Source organism: Piliocolobus tephrosceles, chromosome 12 (genome assembly GCF_002776525.5).
Source record: "Piliocolobus tephrosceles isolate RC106 chromosome 12, ASM277652v3, whole genome shotgun sequence".
Lineage (NCBI taxonomy): Eukaryota > Metazoa > Chordata > Mammalia > Primates > Cercopithecidae > Piliocolobus > Piliocolobus tephrosceles.
The window spans coordinates 42,201,021-42,227,141 of record NC_045445.1 but is presented as its reverse complement, the minus strand read 5'-3'; the positions used below and the strand labels follow the sequence as shown (position 1 = coordinate 42,227,141).

At 41.7% G+C, this 26,121-nt stretch overlaps 1 protein-coding gene across 1 annotated transcript in view; it reads right to left on the bottom strand.

The window, feature by feature from the left end:
• The window catches only part of TRPC5 (transient receptor potential cation channel subfamily C member 5), a 298,874-nt gene that overhangs the window by 52,499 nt on the left and 220,254 nt on the right, over nucleotides 1-26,121 (bottom strand). Inside the window, exons 4-7 of the mRNA XM_023203039.1 lie at nucleotides 24,692-25,028; nucleotides 23,210-23,349; nucleotides 18,020-18,342; nucleotides 4,866-5,061 (exon numbers count right to left, since the gene is read on the bottom strand). Of these exons, the coding sequence (XP_023058807.1) occupies nucleotides 4,866-5,061; nucleotides 18,020-18,342; nucleotides 23,210-23,349; nucleotides 24,692-25,028 (996 nt within the window). The remainder of the gene's footprint in view (nucleotides 1-4,865; nucleotides 5,062-18,019; nucleotides 18,343-23,209; nucleotides 23,350-24,691; nucleotides 25,029-26,121) is intronic.

The window sequence follows — 26,121 nt, the reverse complement described above, 5'->3', positions numbered from 1 at the left end:
AGTGGAGCTGCCCAAGGCCATGGGAGCCCACCACTTGCATCATTGTAACCTGAATGGGAGACATGGAGTCAAAGGAGATCATTTTGAAATGTTAAGGTTTAATGACTGCCCTATTGGATTCTGGACTTGCATGGGGCCTGTAGCCCCTTTGTTTTGGCCAATTTCTCCCATTTGGAATGGGTGTATTTACCCAATGCCTATACCTCCATTATATCTAGGAAGTAACTAACTTGTTTTTTTTTTTATTTTACAAGCTTGTAGGCAGAAGGAACTTGCCTTGTCTCAGATGAAACTTTGAACTTAGACTTTTGGTTAATGCTGGAATTAGTTAAGACTTTGGGGGACTGTTGGAAAGGGATGAATGTGTTTTAAAATGTAAGGACATGAGATTTGGGAGAGGCCAGGGATGGAATGATATGGTTTGACTGTGTCCCCACCCAAAATCTCATCTTGAATTACAATCCAAGTTATAATCCCCACATGTTGGGGGAGGGACCTCCTGGGGGGTGATTAGATCATGGGGGCAGTTCTCCCATACTGCTTTCATGATAGTGAGTTCTCATGAGATCTGATGGTTTTATAAGGGGCTCTTCCTGCTTCCCTCTCACTCTCTCTCACCTGCCACCATGTAAGACCTGCGTGCTTTTCTTTCTGCCATGATTATAAGATTAATGAAGCATCCCCAGCCATGTGGAACTGTAAGTCAATTAAAACTCCTTTCTTTATAAATGACCGAGTCTCTGGTATTTCTTCATAGCAGCATGAGAACAGACTAATACACTGACATTCCCTTCTGCTACCAGTTGGAGAAAACTCTGCTTCTAAGACTTATGTGATTAGATTAGGCCTACCTGGATAATCTCCCTGAATACTAACCTCAATTACATCTGCAGAATCCCTTTTGCCACATAATACAACGTAATCACAATTGTGGTATCTCTTCATATTAATAGTCTTGATTATTAGAGTGGGAAATCTAGGGGGAGCATTTTAGGGTTTTGCCTACTATAGTGATATTCAGACTGTTTAAGAAACCAGTCAATCCAAATATAGGCCAGTTATGGTGCTGGAACAGGGTCCTAGATTCTACCAGCTGTTCCAGATGTTACCCTTTGCTTGCTGGATTGTGGGGAGGTCTGGGTATGTCGTAGAAGGAACAGCTGGAGTGACAGCTATTTATCAACTGGTATGGAAATGTTTCAATATTTTAACAATTGAGTAGCCATATCAGTGTGTAGCAGTTGGTTATCAGTCCTGCTGATAGAGTGTTAAAATCATGGTATTGTGTGTGAAGTGCTGCTTTGAGAGTCTCTGCTTTGAAAGTCTCTGCTTTGAGAATCTGAGGTTGGTCCTAGATGACTGGGGGTGGGTGGGGAGACCACCTGCCCTTCTTGGCACTTAGATGGTATGCAACAGCCCTCTCTAGTCCTGCCTCCTATCTTGTGGTGCCAGGTTTGTTTGGATGAATGTCATCATTTGCATGAATGTCTTCTGCAGTGGGAGAGTCCATTCATCATCTGGGCCTCCAAATGTTGCCACCCTAAGGGAGACAATCAATTACATATATTTGGACTCTCCCCAAGCCATCCAGCAGCTGTGGCTCAGTGAAGCAAGTGCTGTTTACTTATTTTCAGCATTAGAGCAAATACTCCACAGCAGCCAAAGAAACCAAGGGTTCTTATTAACTTGCTGAATGAGGCTTTATCACAGACCATTATGAGCACTATGTTTTGGGAGGACTAATCTTAGGCAACAGAGATGCCATTGTGGGTGGGGTAGGAATAGGGCCTAAGGTAATGAACTTTGTGGGACTGATCTTATCTCTTCCACCTAATATTTTTAAATGGATGAATCTGATTAACATGGCACCGAGGGCAGCTTTGCTTGATGGAGCTTCTGCCTATACATCAAGGACAACAGTGACAAGGTAGATGCATTTTTAAAAATGTCATTGGGAGTAATAAGGAGATTGAGGGAGATATAAGAATAAAAGGAGAAGTAAATAACTGCTAATTGCCAATAGCAATAATATACAATATGGCCAGCTTTACCTGCTGATGCTGGGACCACAGAGCACAGGCCTGGAGTGATTCCTGCTTCACTGTATCTTAAGGATAACTCTATACACACTGAGGTAGAGCCTCCTCTGACACGGAAATACAAATTGCTACAGAGCCATATATTCACATCACCAGCAGCTCTGAATCCTGCATGGAACACTGATAAAGAGCTTAACCCTTCAAGGGATTGGTATTACCTGGTGTTCTTGAGGACTGTCCTAGAATGTACACAAATTAGATTCATAGTGAGGCATGTTGACAACTCAGTCCCTACCTAGACTGAATCAGCCTGTGATACCTTTATAATAGGAGAAATTTGTCTTCAGTGGTTTCCCTTTCTGTAATCTTCCTCCCTATATCAAGGACCTTGTAAAAATTGCATTCAGTACTGAAGCAGAGATGTTGCAAATGAAATTAAATCTACTGTCTGGTCCTTATCACTTAAGCAGATCCAGATATTTTTGGAATCAGGTTGTCTGATATCAGCATCCCACTGGATCCCACTGAATCCACTTAAAAATGGTAAAAACACCCCATGGGATCCAACAGCAGTAAAGATATTATTCAGAATGGTTGGCCATGACTTCAGATTTATGAGATGGTATAGACTCCATTTAGCTACCATTGGCTCCCTCCCAAGCCAATGTGTTTTCTTTGGGTGCAGCAGTAGGTGGCATTAAAACAAAACTTACTACCAGCAGGTGGTGGTGAGAACTGGAGTTGATTATTTTCACCCTTCCTAGACAATGTCACTGAGTTCAGTGAGAAGGACCACAGCCCTGCATTAGGTGACAAGAAAACCTCTCCCTTTTCTACTGTCACAAGGAAAAATCAGCTGTCAGACACCCAGTGAAAAAACTACAAATACCTTTGCATGAATATTGCCATCTTTGGCAGGGGTGAAGGATAGAATGCCAAGCAGAGGGGATAGAAAAGTCAACTCCTGAGACTCCATGCCTGCCCCTGCCGCCTTATAGAGATAGACTAGGAGTGAACATAAATCATTTCAGAGTTCTTGGCCTAGTTGTTTGAATGAGGGGGAATGAATGAATGGAACTGAACTATATTGCATTTCAAATGCAATAGGAGAACAGAATTTCAGTGCTAGAAAGGACCTTGTTAGCCTATCTTGTTAATCTGTAGGCACCCAGACTCATAGGATGCCAGAGCTAGCAAGGATATTAAAAACTATTGATTTCAAAACCCTCACTTTTTCGATGATGACACTGAGGCTCAAGAGGGGAAAGTAAGTTACTAAAGACATACAGTTATAAACCACAGAGCCAGGATTAGAGTCCTTGGTTTATTAACTTCAAATCTTTTTTTCCACTACACTCCTCTCCCTTCTCTACCACCTAAATACCTACTATCTAAACTATCCTAGCAGACAATTTTATATCCTAATTTTTAAAATTCTCCAATAACAGAAATTCTATAGACCCACCTGTGAGAATATATTTATTACATTGCCATTTATAGTTAGGAATTTCTCCCAAATAGGTAACTCAAAAGCCTCCTGCTCCATTCCTTTTTGGTTCTGTTCTTAGTGGAAATGGATCACATTCACTATTAATAATATTTAAGATGTGGACAATGTGTATGTATGGGTATGTGTGTGTGTGTGTGTATATATATATGCGCACACACATACATATACATATATATCTAATTTATGTATATGTAACAAATAATTTAAGCTTCTTTTCTATAGGCTAAATAACTCCTCAGTGGCAAACCAAATCTGAGAAATAGCATCTAGAAAGGAAGACAAGACTTGGGTTTTTTTATTTTGTACTTTCTCTGCTACAGCAAAAACTTTCAGCAACAGACTGATCCAGAGTGGGTATTCTAGCATTATAGTAGGAAGTACACATCTAAATTTACTAATGCCTGACTAAATCAGACCTCAGGTAATGAGGACTCCTTTGCCGAAACTCAATTTCTAGGAATTACACGCAGATTAAAATAAAATAAGCTAAGGTTAGATAGCTACTCTGACATAAAAAACTAGGGCAGGGACTGAATTGATACTGTATCCTACATTGTCACTATTTCTAGTCTAGGGTAATAAACACTGCTGATCTAAATGGTAACACGATGGCGCAAAAAAATTCAGCAATGGACTCTACTTAAGAGTGCCTCACAATGGAGTGCAGTTACTTATATATACTTGATTGAAAAATAGCCACTGGTTGGGTGCAGTGGCTCATGCCTGTAATCCCAGCACTTAGGGAGGCTGAGGTGGGAGGATCACTTGAGGCCAGGAGTTTCAGACCAGCCTGGGCAACATATCAGGACCCCATCTCTATTTTTTTTAATAGGAAAAAATGTAGTCCCCTCCCCTCTCTGTCTCTCTGAGAAGACCATCCTTGTCAATGTGATTCTTAGTTTTCGGAGGGAGATGTTTGCAGTGAAGCGGGAGATAGGGCTCTCTTGGCTAGAGAACCAGATCAGCTGAATTAACCCTGGAGATGAGTGAGGTGACACATTGTAGCCAAATTGTGCTCAAACCCCGAGTTTTCCACTGAGGCAAGAAAATTGATTCTGAAATTTAGAAATATTTTCAATAAGTAGCTAGAAAATCTTATTCACTAGAATAACTTATATTAGATGATCAAGATTCTATAGACTGAAAGTCCAAACTCAGTTGCATTGGAAAGAAATAATTCACTCTAACAACTAGGAAAGCTAATGTAAATTAATGGAGGCAGACGAACTCTTTCATTGAGCTTCTAATGGACTCCATGCCAATGTTGCCCCATCCTGAAAAGAAAGTAAGCACCCTTGTAAAGCAAAGCTACTCACGGCAATAAGCTGATAGGAGTTGTTCATCATAGCAATCAGCATGTTCAGCAGCACTACCAGGGAGATGACGTTGTATGTTCCAAACATGGTAGCTCCTACAAACTCGGTGAATTCGTGTCTGGCTTTCACATTGGTGACATATAGATTTAAAAGGCCAAATACAGACCAGAAGAGTGATTGAAGAGTCTCAAAGAGCCTAAGAGAGATCAAAGATCAGGTTAGTTAATTCTTTAAGAAGAGCAAGAAAAGAGAGAGAAAATGAAAGGTGATCTGCTTAATGAAGGGGCTGCCAGATTTGTGACTGATAGATTAGTGATCTCACATATTTTGGGCTCTTCCCTAACACAGACTGACCATCCATGTCCATTTGTTTGTTTGTTTCCACTTCTATGTCTTAAGCTTTGCTTTTCTACCTGAAATACCATTCCCTCTTCTCAGTCTATGCATAGCCTAAAAATTTTCAAGGCTTATTTCAACAGCTACTTCCTCTACCAAACTTTCTCTTTTGTCTTAAGACCATGTTATTTTTTTACCATTCTAATTACACAGAGGCAATAAGTACTGTGGTTAAGAATATGGTGCTTGAGGCCAGGCGTGGTGGCTCACACCTGTAATCCCAGCACTTTGGGAGGCCGAGGTGGGCGGATCATAAGGTCAGGGAATCGCAACCATCCTGGCTAACACTGTGAAACCCCGTCTCTACTAAAAATACAAAAAATTAGCAGGGCATGGTGGAGGGCGCCTGTAGTCTCAGCTACTTGGGAGGCTGAGGCAGGAGAATGATGCTTGGGTTAGATTGCACTGGGTTAGAATCTCAGTTCTGGCATTTGCTGGCTGAGTGAACATGAGAACAAATTACCATTTCTGATACTTCTTTTGTGGCTCTCACAGGACCCAGATAGCTGTAAACTGCATGGAGGAGCTTGAGGATTCTCAAATTAACACTTTGTACAGATAATTGTCAATGATACATTAACCAACTATTATTGAGGCTTTTATTATTGAGAACTCAACTATTATCGAAAACTTATAAGCATGTTAGGTACTTTTACATACATACATCATCATTATGATCCTTGTAAAATTTTGTTGTTACTGATGAGGAAACAGAGATTCAGAGATTGAATGACTTGCCCAAGGACAACTTACTAGTAAGTTTTGAGCCAGAACTCAAATTTAGGTCTGTCTGCCCTTCCAAAAACACTATATTAATGGCTTCTCAAATTATTATTTCCTCTCTTAGTCTTCACATCCAAACATGTAACTGCAATGATATGCTTTTGGTGTCTAGGGTTTCTTTTGCTTTATATTCAGAAATCTGAATACAGCAATAAAATGCAGCCAGCTCGTGGGCGGCAGAGATTAGCCATTGCCCAAGCCTATGGAAGTCATGCAGAACATAGGAAATGTTACTTTAAGAATGGATGCATTTTTCAGTGTGCTCGAAATGTGTTGTTCTTAATGAGCACAACGTATTTTGAGAGTCTTAGGGATTTGTTCTTTGGTTCATTTTAGAGGTGAGTGAGAGGTGCTTTAAAGAGTCCCTCTGTCAGCTGGGCGCGGTGGCTCACGCCTGTAATCCCAGCACTTTGGGAGGCCGAGGCAGGCGGATCATGAAGTCAGGAGATCGAGACCATCCTGGCTAACACGGTGAAACCCCATGTCCACTAAAATATACAAAAAAATTAGCCGGGCGTGGTGGCGGGCGCCTGTAGTCCCAGCTACTCGGGAGGCTGAGGCAGGAGAATGGCGTGAACCTGGGAAGCAGAGCTTGCAGTGAATCGAGATCGTGCCACTGCACTCCAACCTGGGCCATAGAGCGAGATTCTGTCTCAAATAATAATAATAATGATAATAATAATAATAATAATAAATAAAATAAATAAACAAAAGAAAAAAAAAGAGTCCCTCTGTCTGAAAGTGGGTCTGTCCCCCGATCTTTACATAGCTGCCTTCTTATCATCAAGGTCTCAGCTCAAATGTCACTTCTTTAGAGAGGCTTTTCTTGGTTGCTCTACCTAATGTAGCTCCATCAGTTATTCTCTATCCTATTGCCTTGTTTAATTTTCTTTGTAGCACTTGAAGCTTCATAAAATTATATTAAGTGATTTTTGGTTTAAATGGTTAGTTTCTGTCCCTCTCCACTAGAATATAAGCTCTATGGAGGCAGAGACATATAGCTACCATGTAGCTGGTACATAATAGGCACTAAATGACATTTATTGAATAAGTGAATGAATACATGTAAACTATTACTATTACTGTTATCATTAGATTAAAGTAGAGAAGATTCCAATCCCATTGACAATTTTGCATTCAGTAGGCTGCACAATAACGGCTAGTTTATTTTGTTTAAGGCTGTGCTCTGCACTGACCTGACTCTCAAGGGCCCTTTTCAGGGCTGCCTGAGCAATGTGCACATGGCCCTTCTCAACTTGTTAAGTGGCTCTTCTCTGATTATCATAGATAAATTCCATGATCTTTTCAGCATCACACTGCTGGAGAGATAGCCTAAAAGGAATAAATTTGCTTTTTGTTTGGTGAAAGTAAATGCCAGCTGGTGAAGCATTTGAGAATCAATAGTAAGACGAGAGTCTGGAGTTCAGGGGCCAGGGCACAAGAACCAGACAATATGGCAAGTCAGACCTATCACAGGACCTAAATTTTCAGGGCCAGGCAATACAGGGCATCACAGAGCCAGGCAGAGGGTTGAAAAATGAGGAATACATGGGGCTCAGTAATCTGGCCCCTGCTAGGAGGGCACAGTCAAAACCTGATGATGTCTATTAGATACCAGCAATCAGGCAGGCAAGAGGCCAGCAGTAAATAGCACAAGCAGCTAGCACAGCTGCTAGGTAACAGAAGCCAGGGCAGATTGTAGCTCAGAATTTTAAAAAGCAGTTGCAGTGAGTAGGAATGCCATTCTAAGGAACCAGAGCCCCTGGAAATTGAATGACCTTGAACACAGAATGCATTCAGTAAGTGTTCGTTGATTTCCTGACAAACACGAAAGCCATAAACTAGGGCAAATATGCAATCAATATGTTGGTAGGGTCTTACTGAATTAGTTGCCTCTCCTGAATAGATGTTACATTCACCTCTAGCCCTACAACAATTAAAATTGCAATGGCTTATGCTTGAGGATAGAGTTTATTGCTAGTTGTTCGACTGACTGATACAAATGTTCCCTAAAAGTAAAAGTCTGAGCATTTAAAATCTTCCCTCAGCCAGGCATGGTGGCTCATGTCTATAATCCCAGAGCTTTGGGAGACAAAGTTGGGAGGATTACTTGAACCCATGAGTTTGAGACCAGCTTGAGCAACATAACAAAGCCCCATTATCTTAAAAAAAAATAAAAAATAAAAAGCCAGGTATGGTGGTGTGTGCCTGTAGTCTCAGTTACATGGGAGGCTGAGGTGGGAGGATTGCTTGAGCCCAGGAATTTGAGGCTGCGGTGAGCTGTGATCATGCCACTGCACTCCAGCCTGGGTGACAGGGCTAGACCCTGTCTCTCTCTACATATAAGTAAATAAATAAATAATAAACAAGCAATGCATGCATGCATAAATAAATCTGCCTTCAACTGTGCTGATATTCTAGTCAGGGAAACCTTATAGATAAAACTGTACAAGAGGGGAAAACGGGGAGGGACAGGAAAGATCATTCCTCCATTTTGGTGGTTGGTAGTGAGAATGGTCTCAACATGTTTCTCAAAATGTTACAGTGTGGTCAGGAGAAGCTGGCCCGCTTAAAAGCATGCCCAGGTAAAATGAGGGACTGGCATGTGAGGTGGAAAAGAATATTCTGGTAAGACATCGTTGGAGGTTCTGTGACTTCTAGACTCAGTTTAATACACAGGAAAGGGCCACCATTGGTGGTGGTGGGGGTGTACTACTTGGTGCTGGGTCTATAATAAAGTCATCATAGGGATGGAAAGACTTTTTGACAAACCATAGAATCTTAATAACGTAGAATATCTTTTCAATTTTAAAGAGGGATTATTTTAGAGAAAGCAACTAGTCCATTTTTATTTAGCAGAGAGTAAACAAACATATGGAACTTGCTAGCTCAAGAAGGGGCATAGACTGAAGACACAAAGATTCAAGAAAACTTGATATTAAATGCACAGAAGACAAATCCATACCAGGTGGTTAAGGGAGAACTTGCACATGTTGGGAGCCATCCACAAATAGATCACAAAGCTAAGAGGTGTACAGTGGAATAGAGATGGGAACTCAGTCCTCTGAACATTTGCCGAAAGTCTCGTCTTTGAGATGAGGAATTACTCCTTCAAAAAGTAGAAGGAGTATGGAGAGGATTTACTCCTCTGGAACTAATTCAGAGCAGCAAAGAAGAACTAGAGGGTGAACAGAGTTAAAGGCTTGTTGGGAGAAAGCAGGGACATCATCCTATATTTTCCAAGTTGTATGTTGATAGCCTAAATGGAACAAAAGCTATAATTCCAACACAGGTGACCCTTTGGTGTTATCCTTACCCATTCTACAGTTCCCTGGACCTGCTATTTCTCATTCCTCTATGCCTTTGACAAGCTCCTGTTTCTGGACAGAATACCCTCATCCTGCCCCAACCTCTAGCTTCTACTTCCTTCTTTTCTCCTTTTCTGTCTAATTCCTGTTTGACCTTTGAGGCTCAGTTGAAGCCCCACCTCCACTAGAAGCCTGCCCCAACTCCTTTCCTAACAGGCTGGGTTAGATGCTCCTCTTCTTTGCTCCCATAGCACCCAAGCCTTTATCCACAAATGCACAAATCACACTGTAGAGACAATAGAGGAGAGTGCCTAAGAGAGAACTTTAGATCCCACCGTTTATTAAATAACGTTGGGAAAGTTACATAGCCTCTTTCAATTTCAAGTTTTCCTCATCTCAACAATGATTCTTGGTAGGATAAATACTAATTGCTAACATTTATTGTGCTCTTACTATGTGCCAAGCATCGTGCTTAGTGCTTTGCATATACAGTTATCCCTCGATATCTGCAAAGGGTTGGTTCCAGGACCTCCTGCAGATACCCAAATTCATGGATGCTCAAATTCCTTATATAAAATGGCATAGTGTTTATGTATAATGTAAGCACATATCCTCCCATATACTTTTTCATTTTGATTGTTTATTTTTATTTATTTATTTATTTTTAGAGAAAAGATCTCTCTGTCGTCCAGGCTGGAGTGTGGTGGTACAACTATTGCTTGCTGCAGCTTTGAACTCCTGGGCTCAAGTGACCCTCCTGCCTCAGTCTCCTGAGTAGGTAGGACTACAGGCATGCACCACCACACCCAGCTAACTTTTTCAAAATGCAGCGGCTCACGCCTGTAATCCCAGCACTTGGGGAGGCCAAGTTGGGTGGATCACGAGGTCAGGAGATTGAGACCATCCTGGCTAACATGGTGAAACCCTGTCTCTACTAAAAGTACAAAAAATTAGCTGGGCATGGTGGCGGACACCTGTAGTCTCAGCTACTTGGGAGGCTGAGGCAGAAGAATGGTGTGAACCTGGGAGGTGGAGCTTGCAGTGAGCCGAGATCGTGCCACTGCACTGTAGCCTGGGCGACAAAGCGAGACTCCATCTCAAAAACAAAAAACAAAAAACAAAAAACAAACAACAACAGTTTTCGGAGAGACAGGTGTCTTGCTATATTGCCCACACCTGTCTTGAACTCCTAGCCTCAAGTGATCCTCCTGCTTCAGCCTCCCAAAGTGTTGGAATTACAGGCATGAACCACTATGCCTGGCCTATTCCATATACTTTATATCATCTCTAGATTATTTATGATAGCTAATACAGTGTGAATGCCATGTAAATAGTAGCTATATTATATTATTTAGAGAATAATGACAGAAAAAAGTCTGTACATATTCAGTACAGATGGAACCATTCATTTTTTAAAAAATATTTTTGATCCACAGATGGTTGAATCCATGGATGCAAAAGACATAGATATAAAGGGCTGATTATATTATATTTGGCTATATGTCTATAAAGTAGCGACTATTGTTCTTCTGTTTTTCAGATGAGATACTGAGGCACAGAGTGGTCACACAGGCAGGAAGTATCAGAGGTAGAATTTGTACCCAGCTCTTTTGACTCTGAAGCCCATACACGTAACCTCATAACTGTATCACCTAACATACTGCATGTAAAGTGCTCAGCACTTTAAAGTACTTTGCATATGGTAAACATTAATAATAGCAGCTATTCTAATTGTTTATTTGCATTCTCCATTAGACTATGAACTTCTTAAGGATAAGGATTCCATCTTCCTAGGTATCCTCATTGCCTGGTACATAGGAATTGTTGGAGAAATGTTTATTGAAGGAGTCTATAAAAGATGACAGGAGAAACACATAACCAAAGAAAGTACAAACGAGTAGCACCATCCTGTGATAATAGCATTGGGAAGGATATGGACTGGAATTAGGAGGAAAAGCCAGAGATAACCATTAAGAACCTTTATGACCTGACCAGAACAAAAAGAAGAGTGTTTGATGGGAACTACATGTGTATCGATGTTAGTAAGATAGGAAAATATTGGCTGAATGATGGGTGGAGAAATCACCACTGATTAAGTAGAAGTAGCTGCAAATGAATGGTAATAGCCTTGAAGAAGGTTGCAGTGGACTGCTAGGTCACGGCTCTGTCCTATTTAGTTTTTCATGTATTCATGATTATTGCAGCTGTATACAACAAATCTTATGTACGTTTACAAAACCAGACTTACACCTGTATCCCTAGGTAAAAGTACAGACTGGAGCTTGCATGCCTGGATTGAAATCCTGTCTTTGCTACTTACCATTTATGCAATTCGGGACAGCCTGATTAACTGCATTGTACTCTGGTTTCCCTATCTGTAAGAACAACACTGTCTACCTGATAGCATGGTAGTGAGGATTACATGAGTTAATTCATGAAAAGCTGGTTTGTAATAGTGCCTGTTCCTAGCACTCAGTAAATATTGATTATTTTCATTATTATTATTAACTCTTCCACATTGTTATTTTACATTCCTTTGTCTTTATAGATTATTCATTTGAATATCTAATTGTACATAGTTGCAATCATAGTTTATACAATCTCTAGTGTTTGCTTGCTTGTTCTTGAGACAGAGTCTCCATGCGATGCCCAGGCTGGAGTACAATAGCGCGATCTCAGCTCACTGCAGTCTCCGCCTCCCAGATTCAAGTGATTCTCCTGCCCTAGCCTCCTGAGTAGCTGGGATTACAGGCTCATGCCACCATGCCCAGCTAATTTTTGTATTTTTAGTAGAGACAGGATTTTGCCATGTTGGCCACGCTGCTCTCAAACTCCTTACCTGAGGTGATCCACTCGCCTCAGCCTCCCAAGGTGCTGAGATTACAGGTGTGAGCCACCCTCTCGGCCTGGGATCCATCTATTGATCTATCGCTCTATCTATCTAACATCTATCTATGTGTGTGTGTGTGTGTGTGTGTGTGTGTGCGTATGTATATAAAATTTTTTTTTAGATGGAGTCTTACTCTGTTGCCCAGGCTGGAGTGCAATGGGGCCATCTTGGCTCACTGTGTGCAGTCTCTGCCTCCCGGGTTCAAGCAATTCTCCTCTCCCAGTCTCCCAAGTAGCTGGGATTACAGGTGCCCACCACCACACCTGGCTGAGTTTTGTATTTTTAGTAGAGACGGAGTTTCCTCATGTTGGCCAGGCTGGTCTCAAACTCCTGACCTCAAGTGATCTGCCCAGTTCGGCCTCCCAAAGTGCTGGGATTACAGGCGTGAACCACAGGGCCCAGCCCAATCTCTGTGATTTTTAAAAAATTACACATTTTGGGTTTAGACACTTTTTAATGTATATACAGAGTCTTCATGTGTATCATTTTAATAGCTGCCCAATATTCCACCCAGCGAATACCAAGCCTGCCTGACAGTTTTTTCAATGCTTTGGATGGAAATCGATGGCATGCTTCTTAGATCTTCAGATGACACAAGACTAGAGGGAAAGCTGATAAACTGGATGACAGGATAAAGACTCAGAAAGACTTCAACACCTCGGAGCAAGGGGCTAGAACTAATGAGATGAAATACGTAGGGATCAACGTGGAGATTTGCCCTTGGGCCAAGTGCCTAAGTACAGGATGAGAGAGGTAGGAGAAAGGCCAAGGGTTTTTGCTGAGAGTAAGCTCAAAGTGGATCAGCAGAGTGACACGACTGGCCAGATACTTCAGTCATCCTGGGGAGCAGGGTGGACAGAAGCAGAAGTAGATTATCTATAATTAAAGTCAAGATTACTCTTAGGCCCATGTATGTTGTTGCAAATGGCTTGCACATGTGTGGAAGTTTCTTTCTAAATACCCGTGAAAACTGGTGAAATCTGAATAAGGCCACTGGTTTTATCAGTGTTGATTTCCTGGTTGTGATAATGTACTACAGCTATGCAAGATGTTACGCCTGGGAAAAATCGGTGAAGGATTTATAGATTTCTCTATTATTTCTTACAATTACAATGTAACTAAAATTATCTCCAAATAAAAAGCTTAAAAAGAGGATTGCTTTTGGACGTCGTCTTTGTCTTTTCACTCAATTGTTCAGTAGCCATGTTGAGCACTGTTATGTCTTAGGCCCCTCTATGGCAGATGCAAAGTTTACTAAGATGGGAGCCTCCGTCTGGTGGGAGAGAGAGGCACAAATGTCTGAAATACAACAGTTTATGTAACATAATGGAGATGTGTTTAGAATGCCATGGGAAACATATATTCTAGAAGAAGCCTGCAGCTGAGAGTGGGGTTAGAGTGGGTAAGAAAGGCTTTAGAGCAGGTAGTCCTTTGGCATCAACTGAGAAGATGAGTATGAGTTTGCCAGGCTGGCTAGGTGAGGATGGGTATTCCATTCAGAGGGAATGGCATGTGATGTACAAAGGTCTGAAGGGTTAAGACACTTTCCTGTAGTTGGAGAACAGCAAAATGTTGACAAAGGAAGAGAGCGATAAAAGACTGGAGAGGCAAGAGTCAGATTACCACGGCCCTGTGTGTTATGGTAAAGAGGCAGGATTTTATGGAGAAGATTCAGATATTCTGGCAGGCATGAAGCCAATGGGGGCCAGGATGCAACGGGTATTTAGAAAGAAACTTCCGCATAGTAGGTGGGAGATTGTTTGGAGAGAAGACCAGACTGGAGGCAGAGAGACCAGTCAAGAGTCTGTTGCCACAGTCCTTGGGAGAAATGATTTAGGCCTGAACCAGGATGGTTGGATGAGTGTGTGTGTGTGTGGGGAAGGGGGGGGGGGGGGTGTTTGTGTGTGTGTGTGAAAGAGAAAGAGGTATTCAAGAGATATTTCAGAAGTAGAACTGATTGGGCTGAGTGACATACTTGATGATGTGTTTCATGAGGGAAGGTTTAAGAGTCCCAGATGACTCCTAGGAGTCTGGTTAGTGTCATTTAATGAGATGAGGAATTAAAGGGGATATAGGTTGGAAGTGAAGATACGGAGATAAGGGATAAGGAATTTAGTTGTGGACATCCTGTATTTGAAGGGCCTGTGAAACAGCCAGGTGTATTCAGGAGGTGAGGGCTGGAACAAGTTAGCTTCTTTTTCTCTCCCAAGTCCTGTGCCTTCAGAATGATAATGATAATGTCTTTCTAATTATTTCTCTTGACAGCAGATGAAGGCCACGTATTCCCAGTACACAATACCAAACTCAAACCCCCAGCTGTACTGTCATGTGGTTGTCAGCAAGGACAGTGAGTTTCCCTTAAATTGTATGCCTAAGGAGAAAAGATTTTTTTTTCTTTTTCCTTCCTTCCTTCCTTCCTTCCTTCCTTCCTTCCTTCCTTCCTTCCTTCCTTCCTTCCTTCCTTCCTTCCTTCCTCTTTATTTTTTTTCCCACAGTTTGGTTTTATTTTGCAGTACAGAAATCATTTGGAGCCATTTTGAGACAGAAGTAGAGGCTCTGTCATGTCAATACAGCATTGCAGCTTGGTCCACTGAAGAAGCCACGCCTTAGATAGAAAAGATGCTCTACGCTTTACCCGCTTTATGTTTGCTTCCTCTCCCCTTTTCCCTCATCAACTTTATTAGGTTAAAACACCACATGCAGGCTTTCTCCAAATGACTCCCTATGTCTAGAGTTTGGTTAGAATTTTATGCCCACATAAACTAAACTTGTGGCTATGCTATTTGGGCCCTGCCATAACATTTGACATAATACAAAATATAAAGTCATAGGGAAAACTTCTGGATGCCATCCCAAACCGTGAAATATTCAATTTAGAATCTCCTGAACCTCAAGAGGACAGATGGCACACAACCTGTATGGATCCAGTTCTTGAGGAGCAGAAGCACACAGCTACACTGATTAAAAGATACAAATACTGTCTCAAGTTGTCTGTATTGGTATCCCAATGTTTGTTTAAAACTGATCCTTCACTAGAAAAAAAAAAAAAAGCCAGTTTGGTTAAATTGAACAGAATGTGGTAACTGCCAATTCTGAATAGCCACTCTTTTTTTTTTGTTTGTTTGAGATGGAGTTTTGCTCTTGTTGCCCAGGCTGGAGTGCAATGGCGGGATCTCAGCTCACTGCAACCTCTGCCTCCTGGGTTCAAGCGATTCTCCTGCCTCAGCCTCCCGAGGAGCTGGGATTACAGGCATGCGCCACCACGCCTGGCTAATTTTGTATTTTTGGTAGAAACAGAGTTTCTCCATGTTGGCCAGGCTGGTCTTGAACTCCCGACCTCAGGTGATCTTCCTGCCTCGGCCTCTCAAAGTGCTGGGATTATAGGTTTGAGTCACCGCACCTGGCCTGTTTTTTTCTTTTTTTTTATGTAGAAGAAAAGCAATGGCATCTCTGGAGAATCAGAAGGAAAAGGATGACAATAAGCAGGTACCAAACTTTCCACTAGGTACATAAACAAACTACCCCCTTCTCTAAAAGCAGAATCTTTCTGACTCCCTGGCTGAGTAACATGTATTTTAACAGGTATGATAAATGCCTGAGGCTGGGTGCAGTGGCTCAGACCTGTAATCCCAGCACTTTGGGAGGCTGAGACGAGTGGATCACCTGAGGTCAGGAGTTCGAGACCAGCCTGGGCAACATGGCAAAACCCCATCTCTACTAAAAATATAAAGATTAGCCAGGCATGGTGACGGGCAACTGTAATCCTAGCTACTCAGGAGACTGAGGCACAAGAATTGCTTGAACCTGGGAGAGAGATGTTGCAGTGAGCTAGGATCATGCCACTGTACTCCAGCCTGGGTGACAGAGGAAGACTCAGCCTCAATGAATGAATGAATGAATGAATGAATGAATGAATGAATGCCTGAGTTGAAGCATTTAAAAGAAAACAGCCTTTTACGGAGGAAAAATATCAACTGATAGAGGGAAAGTTGAGGTAACATTACTGCTGATTTGGCCCCTCCATAACAATGCTTCTTCATATCTGACACCCCAAGATATAATTTTGTATATGACAGGTGCCCATTCTTTTCAATCGTCCCTGCTAGGCAAGTGATAGGAGCAAAATGTCAGTTGGCAACAGGGGTGTTAATAATCACTACAAACTTGCAAGGAGGCATTTCATAAATTTCCTCAGCGGAGTACACATGAGAGCATAATTGGCAGGGACCTGACCTCCTGAAAGGCACCTCTCATTCATGTATTTAATTCTGTTGAACACTTTGATGGGAAGAAATGCAGTCTCCTGGTGTTCAAGCCACTACACAATTGCTCTCTATGTTGAAAACAGGTTGCTGTGAGTTCTGTCTCTAGAGTAATGCAGGAGAGGAAGTCATTCCTAGTCAAGAGGCACTAGGAAGCTGATAAGCTGATGTTATACACTCCAGGCTGGCTTAACCAAAGTAGCACTATCTCTCTGTCAACCCATTTTGGACCCCTTCTCCTTGCACATGAATCTGGTTTCCCACCCAAGATTTAGCCCTGAGTTTCGGGAAAAGAGACAAGGAGCATGGCCTAGTGCAGGAAGTTTAATCATAGATTCCATTCTACTGTCTATTAACATGCCACTGAGCTGTGGTTTGTGTGAATCCATTTTAGGAAATGCTGCTAGAGACAAATAACAAGAATCAGCTAGATAGCACTGTTTTTTGCTGTTGTTGTTGTTGTTGTTTTCTCTATCAATGCAACAGTCCTTTTTTTCTCTGGCCTTTGTTGTGGAGCACATTTCCAGGATGTCCAAGTCCACTGAACTGTGTTGGTTTATGGAGTTGTAAGGAAAAAAATTGTATCTTAGTTTTATGACTAAGAATCTTGTATGACCTTGGGGTCGTTGCTATGAATACCAGTGATGAGTTGCACTCTCCAGAAGTAGGGGTGGAGATGGACAAGGTGTAGGACACTGAGTTCAGGGTCAGCCCAGGACAGCTCCTAACAGCCTGACATGTACTTGTTTGTTTTCTCTTGTCTATTTCCTTTAGCATTGATTTATCAGAAAATGAAAGCCATTCTGAAGGCTTGAAGGTCCCCCGAAAAGTAGGTCTTGACAGGACTAAGCAAAAGCACAGGAGTTCCATGTGTTCAGAGGCAGTGGACTTGTGCACAGAATCATGAGTTATCTCTTGTGTCCTGGGACATTTCCAATTAGTGCTGGGTGCCACTTGGCCCACCTGAAACCTTAAATTAATGTAGCAGGAGAGTGGATTCTAGTCCTACCTTCAGCCTGTCCCCTCTCGAGATTACACCTATGAATGGGGGTGCATTAAGATATGTTTGCATTCTTCCTTGATTCACAATAGTTAAGTTAGCTTTGGTAGCCACTCGTTCAGAGGAATAGCTTTGCTGTTTCATTACCTTGGTGCCACATTTTGAGTGAGGAATTATCTATCTCACCCCAATTAATTCTTTTAAAAATATGTAATGCTACCAAAGTAGTTCAGAACCAACTCTTTAGATGACTTCCTGGAATCCCATGTGTGTGCTTGTTTCTTTCCTACCTCGCCTAACTTCACTTCATCTCCTAGTACCCTGTAGCGAGAGAAGAACGTTCCTCCACCTCTGACCCTTTGGGTGGATCCACAGTTAGCACTGCCTTCACAGTCAAGTGACAGTGATGAAGCTGTAGGCTGAAAACAGGACAAAAATGGAAAAGGCGGAAAAATGGCAAAAAAAAAAAAAAAAAAAAAAAAGGAAAGAAAGAAAAGGAAAGGGGATTGTCTTACGTGGAGAAGGCATTGTTCTGTTTCTCACATCGGATCCCCTTGCAGTTGTTAGGCTCATCGATAGCTCTGGTTTCATAATAGAAGTAAAGCTGGTTCAGTCCATTGGCAAAAGCTAGTAGTACCAGGCAGTAGATAAAGAGGAATTTGAGGATATCAAGCAGCATGCGTCCCAAAGAGATCTGCAGAGGTCCTAAGTGGGAGTTGGCTGTGAACAGGGATATGAGACGCAACGAACTTAAAATGTTGGAAATCGCGAAGAGTGCTTCTGCAATCAGAGTCGGGTGCCACATTTCCCATTCCTCCCTTGGACGAGAACCATTATACTGAAAGAAATAACAAGTGTACAAGATGAGAGGTACAGTGAGCATTGATAAAACTTTCCCTTTTTTCCTTCCTTCCATACCCAAACAAAGCCACCAAAATATGCATCAAGCTTTCATTATGCAACAGGCCCCATGCATGACACTATTTGTCTTTCTTGCCCCACTCAATGAATATGTGCTGCTAACAGCTCTCTTCCTCCCACTCCCATCCACATATATACCTAGGGTGTACACATAGAAGAATAAATTTTAGATCAATCATCTGGAGCAACCTCCTGTGGTTTATCAATAGACATTTTCTAACTGTGGGTTTACCAGATTATTGGGGAGTGTCACTGAAACAGAGGCACTAGTATGCCCAAGGTAGTGGGGAAAAATCACCCTGCTTCCTAAAGATTTCAAATCAAATGGACTTCCTCAAGCCCTCATTGCGCTCTGAGCACCATGGACAACCTGCTGTTACTGAAAGACAAGGGGTAGACGCAGCCTTCTCGGTATGCAGTGTTCATTCTCACACCCTTGCTGACTGCAGTTTGGGGCTGATGGAGGATCCTTAGGGAGCCATTCACTGGAGCTTTCTGCTGAATTTTTAGCAGGCTGTAACGTATTCTACACTACTGCAAATGGCATGTCAACCTTTCAGGTAATGAATTTAGTACTGCCCCACACAGTGGTGTATGGATGTATTTTACAGTTCATTTGACAACCCTGTAAGTTAGAATGTTCCTTCAGCACACATGAAGAACCAGGGGCTTGAAGGAGGGGAAGAACCATTATTTATTGGGTTGGTTACCCATTCCAGGTTTCCGGATCCCAGCACATTAGGAGTAGCCTTGTAGAAAGATGACTTCATCGTGAGATCTGAGCTCCAATTTGGGCACTGTCACTTAAAACTGCCTGTATCTTTTAATTTCACCATAAAATGAGGATAATGCCTCCTACCCACTGCACATGTTTGTGATTCTGTATCCATATGCAAAAGTCTGTGTACTCCATAAGTGGAGATGTTATGGAAATACAAGGAATTACTTATTACCTTCCCAAGACAGAAGTAGATCTTGCCTGGAATTTAATTTGAAGCATATTGCCTTGAGCTCACATTTAAATATCACAATTTCTCAGGACTAAATGTAAACAACTTTCCTGAGAAAATGTTGCACTGGGGGCCAAATTATATTGTTAGCATTTCTAAAATGTGCTTCAGTTCCAACAACTGAGGAAACTGGTGCGGTTAAAATCACTTGTGTGTATCCAATATTCTTCACTGTCAGAGGAGCTTGGAGAAACCATGCCACATTTGTACTTCTGCTTCAGATAAGACTGTAGGTGGCCAATCAGTTTTATGTACTCTTCACCAAATCTTATATTTCTACATTTTTCCTCCCCCAACAAACATGCACTGCATTACTGTGAGGGGTAGGAATGGTTATGCCTGTTTTACAAATGGAAGAAATCCAGATAAGCAGAGTGACTTGCTAAAGATCACACAGCAAGTCAGTGGCAGAGCCAGCAAGAAGTAATCCACAGGTCTCCAGACACTCAGTCTAGTACTATTTCTATTAAATGTTACTTATATGATAGTTGACATCACAGCACAGATGATAGATTAGCTTTTAAAGGTTTAAGGTATATGTGAAAGATAATCTCTTTGCTGATAACAAAACAGACCTATGTTTTAAAACTAGAAATCACCAACTGGAACATGTATAGCTCATAATTTGGGGTTTTCTCTCTCCTCATTTGGAACTGTAACCTCAGGGATGTCTGCTGCGCATGGGCTGGTGAATCTGAATTTGTGGAACACTCAGAAGTGTAAAACATGATTCTCGTGGCAAATTTATACTTTGAACATAGACACTTTGCACCTTTGGAGAAAGATATAGCATGTATGTGCAGGGAATAAACATGGAACTCATCTGGCATAGAGGTTGGCAAACTTTTTCTGTCAAGAACCAGATAGTATATATTTTTGGCTCTGTGGGCTCTATGGTTCCCATCACAACTACTCAATGCTTCCTTTGTAATCCTAAAGCAGCCCTAGACAATATGCAACCACATGGACACGGCAGAAGGCCAGGTTTGGCCCACAGACCATAGTTTGTTGACCCCTGATCTAACATGGTGGTTTTAAACTGTGTTCCTTAGAGCCTGGGGGTTTAATGGAGGCATCTCATAGCTACTGTGGAAGCCAAAGTGGAGGCTTAGAAGACTCATTCCTCAAGCCAAACTCAGTCCTTTGGGCTTTTTTATATATTGGATTACTGCGTGAGTTTTTGCTTAAAGATGTGCTAACATGAAGAAAAAAATTTAAAAGGTTGAGCACCATTGATCTAATTTAATCTACTGCTTATTTATCAGAGGCAGAATCTACAGCTCAGAAACGTAGAGGGATTGTCTATGGTAATCCTGCTCATGTGTATGAGATTGGGAATTAAATTCAGATCTCCTGACTCTTGAGTTAGTAATACTTGGAGGCAAGTGATTTTTCTTACATCCTTTGAAATGGAATGCAGTTAGAAAATTGGCCTCCTTGCCTTTCAAAGGATGTAAATTGCATTTCATAAACCCTAAAGCAAAATATGAAGAGGAACAGCTCAATGTGGGGGCTCAATAGTAATAAGAATTTGAGGGGGGTGTTATTATGTCTTTAGCTAAGCACTGACTGAAAAAAAGGCCATAACTCAGTGGGTAGCATAGTCCAGATTTACTTGGCACACATGGAAACGAGGCAGTGGTGGAATAGATCTAGGTGGTACTATCCTAGAAAAGCAAAGAATGGTTATTCTCCATTTGTAGAATCATCTGGGGGCAACAAGGGTCAATCTTATGTATATTTGCTCCTTTTGAGTACTTCGATGTGTGCTTTTTGGTTCTTGCTTTAGATCATGTGAAGTGGAATAGATATTGTTGACTAATTTTGCACTCTAATAAAATAAAGGATCTTTAAAACCAGCTCATTCCTTGGTGCTTCTGTACTGCTTCAGTACAATGGTGACTGAAAAAGGTTCAAGAAGCCTATGGAGCAGTTCTTATGGCTTTGCCTCATAGAAGTTGGCTCAGCCTGCTTGGGGAAGGTCATCCAGCCTGGACTTCTGTGGATGGGTAGATCTGATTATCCCCATTTATAAATTCTCATTGCAAATCCAAATTTTGCATGTGGCCTGTCTTGCTTTGTAAATTCTTTTTTGGGAAGGACTCCAACTTCTTGGCAAAGGTCTCCTTTGAATAAAGTGTTTGCCAGTTAAGGGGCATTTACCCAGCTTAATAGAGCAGATTTATCCTTATATTTTGTGATGGAGAAGTATCTAACTCTTTGGAAGCCTCTCCAGTAAAGTCGGACAGGTCATGTGATTAGCTAATGTTGAGAATCTACAGATACATTTTTCATATCCCCAAATGTTAATCCTTTTCTTTATCATTTATTCTAAGCTTTCCTGTTTAAACAAAACCCACCAATTTCTAGATTGATAATTTATGGTCCCTCCAGTGTATAAATACCATTTCCAAAGGAAGAACTTTTCCCTTTACTTAACAGTGTTACTTAGTCAGCAGAGTGCCAGAATGACATGGATTTCACCCAGGCACATTAACCAGGGATTCAAACATTTTCCTCACCAGCTTTTTCTCTTAAGGAAGTTGTAAGTATGTGTTAAACGATCACCACATGTATAGGGCCTACTCTTGGGCTCCTTTCAAAAATGTTTCATGACTGCATTCAATATGCATGCTCTACATAACTCCCAAGGTCTTAAAATTTATGCAATATGCATATTAGGGATACAAAAATAAACTAAGTTGTTGGAGATTTGGGGGACAGCCATATTTCCATTCTAAAAGTCCTTAATGTGGAATTTAGAGCCAAAAAGCATGACTGACTATACAATCTTGGAGACTGAATTGTCAGCATGATGGAGAAGTTTAACTCAGGCTACAAGGAGGACAACAATCCCACTATTTAATAAGCACCAGACCTGAACACAGAGCCTGTGATTACCCAAAGTAAGACATCAGACATAAAGTTTTTTTCAGGATAATTCGAGCTGAATATTGTGAGGGAAAAGCATTAAGGTGGTGTGTGTGTTTATGTGTGTGTGTGTGTGTGTGTGTGTGTATGTATATACATCTGAATTGGTAGAGAAGCACAGGTTGGGTGATACTAAAAATGCTGGATTTACAACTGCTTGAGTGGTTATCCTGGTGGTGGAAGTGATGAGCAAGGAAGAAGCTATTAAAAGTCTATGCCACCTGTAGTCAAGTGTCTGGGATTCCGCTACTTGTCATTATATGAAGTGCAGTTGAGAGAAATGGGAATGTTTAGCTTTGAGAAGAGACAACTCAGAGGGTTAGGGAGAGATGATGTCATATCAGAAGCATTGTTAGGAAGAAACAGTCTTGTTTTGTATGACCCCACAGGGAGGAAGAATTACTAATGATTATGTCACAGAGAGAATAATATTAGACATATATAAAGTAGCCCTTTTGAATGGGTTGACAAGGATTAAGAGAAGCTTTTGAAGATAGTGAATTCAGTGAATTTTCTGCCCCAGCTCCATGCAAGCATCATTGGGCCATTATGTTGGCAAGGACATCGTAGAGAGCATTTAAACACTGAAAGCTGAAGACCCTTTTACCCTGAAAGCCTCAGAAGCTAATGATTCATTTGCAAATTGTTCCATTTTCCACTTTCTTTGCTTAGGTGGACACTGCTTACAAACCACTGAAAGAATGTCTGTTTATATGGTAATTTCCCACATGGATTGAGCCATCATCATCATCACTTTTTCTCAAAACTCTTTATGCTCTCAGTGCAAAAGCTTAATGTAACCAAAATCGCTGTGTAGGAAAAATAGCGGACATTCCAATTTACCTTGACATAGGCCACAATCTTCAAGGAAATAGTTGCCAGGTAGAGGGAGTTCATTGCAAAATCCATCAGGTTCCACCAGTCATGGATGTATTCAGTAAATCCACCATCCCACATTTCCTTAATCTCACCCCAAATGAAACCTGAATAATGGAGGCAAACAGTTTATTTCTACATAGGGTCAGCCCTGGTCATCATAGAAGGATCCCCCCCTCCAAGTGAATAAGGATGGAATTAAGGAATGAACTAGGGTCTCGGTGGAGTGAAGTCTTGAGAGACAATAATCACTTACTTTCCTACTCCACCTCCCAGTTTTGAACTTGCCAAACTTGGTAGGCTTTTCCTGAGAATGCCCATATGTTATACTTTTCTGGGTACTACTCTTAGCATTTTTACTATAGTTACTGAAATGCTGCTGCAATTTTGGGTGCCTGTTTCTACTTTCTTTCCATTTTGGAATGGGAGTAATTTCATCAATAAATTAATTAGATCAGTATTATCCCATAGTCCTTACTTTCCACTAGGTTCAGGAAAGAAAACTTCTCAATGTGTTTTGAGGTGAGCAAGCTGATCATGGATCAAATTACCAGATGTTGGGGCTAAAGCTAGGCAATGGGGCCCAAAATAATTTATAGCTCATTTTTTTTCCCTTTTTTCTTTCATCATGTAGAAGTGTTGTAAAATTTTACCTGATGACATGGATGTTTCTTCAGCCTTGAAATAAAGAAAATAGTAAAAGGTGTGGTTGTGGTCTAGGGCAGCACTTTCTCAGGCTTTAAAGTACATGTGAATTATCTGAAGATCATGTTAAAATTCAGATCCCAGGTGGCACCTGAGGTTCTGTGTGTCAAATAATCTCCCAGGTGGTACTGATATTGCTGGTTTGGGGACCACAGTTTGCGTAGCAAGGACTTAGAAGATGGCCGTGTGCTGGAGACTCCAGTGCAATCTAATTATGCCTGGAGACTGCTGGTAGGGCTGCTTTTACCATGATGTGTGTGAATTCCCCCTTGGTTGTGAAATCAGTGTCCAAATAGAATGTAGACCTTGAACAAGAACTGAGTCATGTGGAGTAGCTATGAGAAATTAGCAGATTCATGTGTCCCTTGGTTATGGGAAAAGGTGCTTTGAATAGACTGATCAGCACTTGCTCTGCCTACCTTACTTGAGGCCTGTCCTGACTGATACTTGGCTTTGTCTCTAGAATAACTGACAGACAGCTTCTCTGTCCTTGAAGATATTAGATTAGCAAAAGCAAGCCCTAGGTGTACTGCCAATGTCACCATGGACCAGGCAATATTGAATGACCAGGGTCTGGGACAGAAGGAACTACATTTCTGAGACTCCTAAGAAAGGACTACCACACTGCATGGGGGTGGGCTGGGGGTACCCTAGCTCAGAGCTAGTCTGACTGCCTGTTCTAGTAGTTTATTTAAACAGGACTATCAGGCAATCTGGCCATAGCTCCTGGTCCCTTTGACTCACCTAGAACCCAAGGCAATATCATCCATTCCACGACAGTTGGGGGAGGCCCCTGTACATGAAGGTCTGTCCTGACAATGTGCTGAGAAGCCAGGAGAAGCATAAAGAGGAAGGTCAAATAGGATGCTGTGTGGCAGATAAACTTGATAAAGGGTTTCTTGATGAACAGCCCAAGGTTGCTCCTGGGTGAGATCAGGTAGGCTATAGACAGCATGGGAAACAGGAACCCAATGGTCATGCAGGTTAGAAGCTTGACTACCCAGTGTTTCCGCCGCCATCCAGGGAAGCCGTCATACCACAGGGTGGCAAGCAACTGTTGGCAGTTGGGCTGAGCAACAAACTGGGAAAAGAAGAAAACAAGTTAGGCATCTGGAAAGTCCAGGAGAAAGTCTACCATCATAATACCTCTCCTAGTTTACAGTCAGTTCTGGCAACGGGTTGTATGGCCAATCCCCAGAAGAGGCCTGTTTTCTAGGTTCCTGTGAATGCATCTAACCCCAGAGATGGCTCTACATGTCAAAATATGAAACTAGATTTTCCTTAGTGTTCATTATTTTTTAATATATTAAAACAAAATCACTCTGTCTGGTTCATGCTTTGGCATGCCTTCCTATTGTCCCTCCCACCCTGTCAGAGTTGTGTTTCCTCAAACCTGGTTTTATATCAGAATCATCCAGGGAATATTAAAAAATCTAAATCCCCAGGTCCTTCCACAGACTGACTAAATGAGACTCTGGGGTGGGGATGGAGGAGGTAGTAGAGCCTGGGTAGCTGTTTTACAAACTCTCCTGGGAACTTATATGCCTTTTAGCAGAGAACCATGGAGATATTTCATTTCAAATTGATTCACATCTGCTCACTCCCTTAGTCTACGTGAGGTCATCATCAATGTGCACTCTGTTTGGGCAAACATAAACTGGCAGGGAATAAGCCCATGCCTGTAGCTAGGGTTTGAAATGAAACTGAGTTCCCTTTTATATTTTGTTTTTATTATTCTTGATTTTGTTTTGAGCACCTCTTGGTTAGCTTGTAATGAATCAGGTTGCTACTGTGCCATCTATTTAACACCGTCTCTAGTCTAGACATGCAAAAGAGGAAAAAATATTGGGGGGCTGGCATTACGCTATTGCATACTAACCCAGCTGGGATTTTACTCAAAGGCAATCTACAAAGTGTCAGTGATTAATAATTAAGGAATCATCAGCATTGCAAATCATTATCCAGCTGCTACTTCCTGGTGAGTGACTCAACCGGGAGCTCAGCTGTCAACTACGATTTTAAATACTGCCTACATTTGACAACCCCAGCTTCCCATGGGACAGGTTAAACAGAGCTGCACCATTTAGCTTACTAGTACAAAGGAACCATTCTTCTTCTCCTTGAGCACATAGTTGGACTACATTACCCAGGCTCCCTTGCAGTGAGGTGTGGCC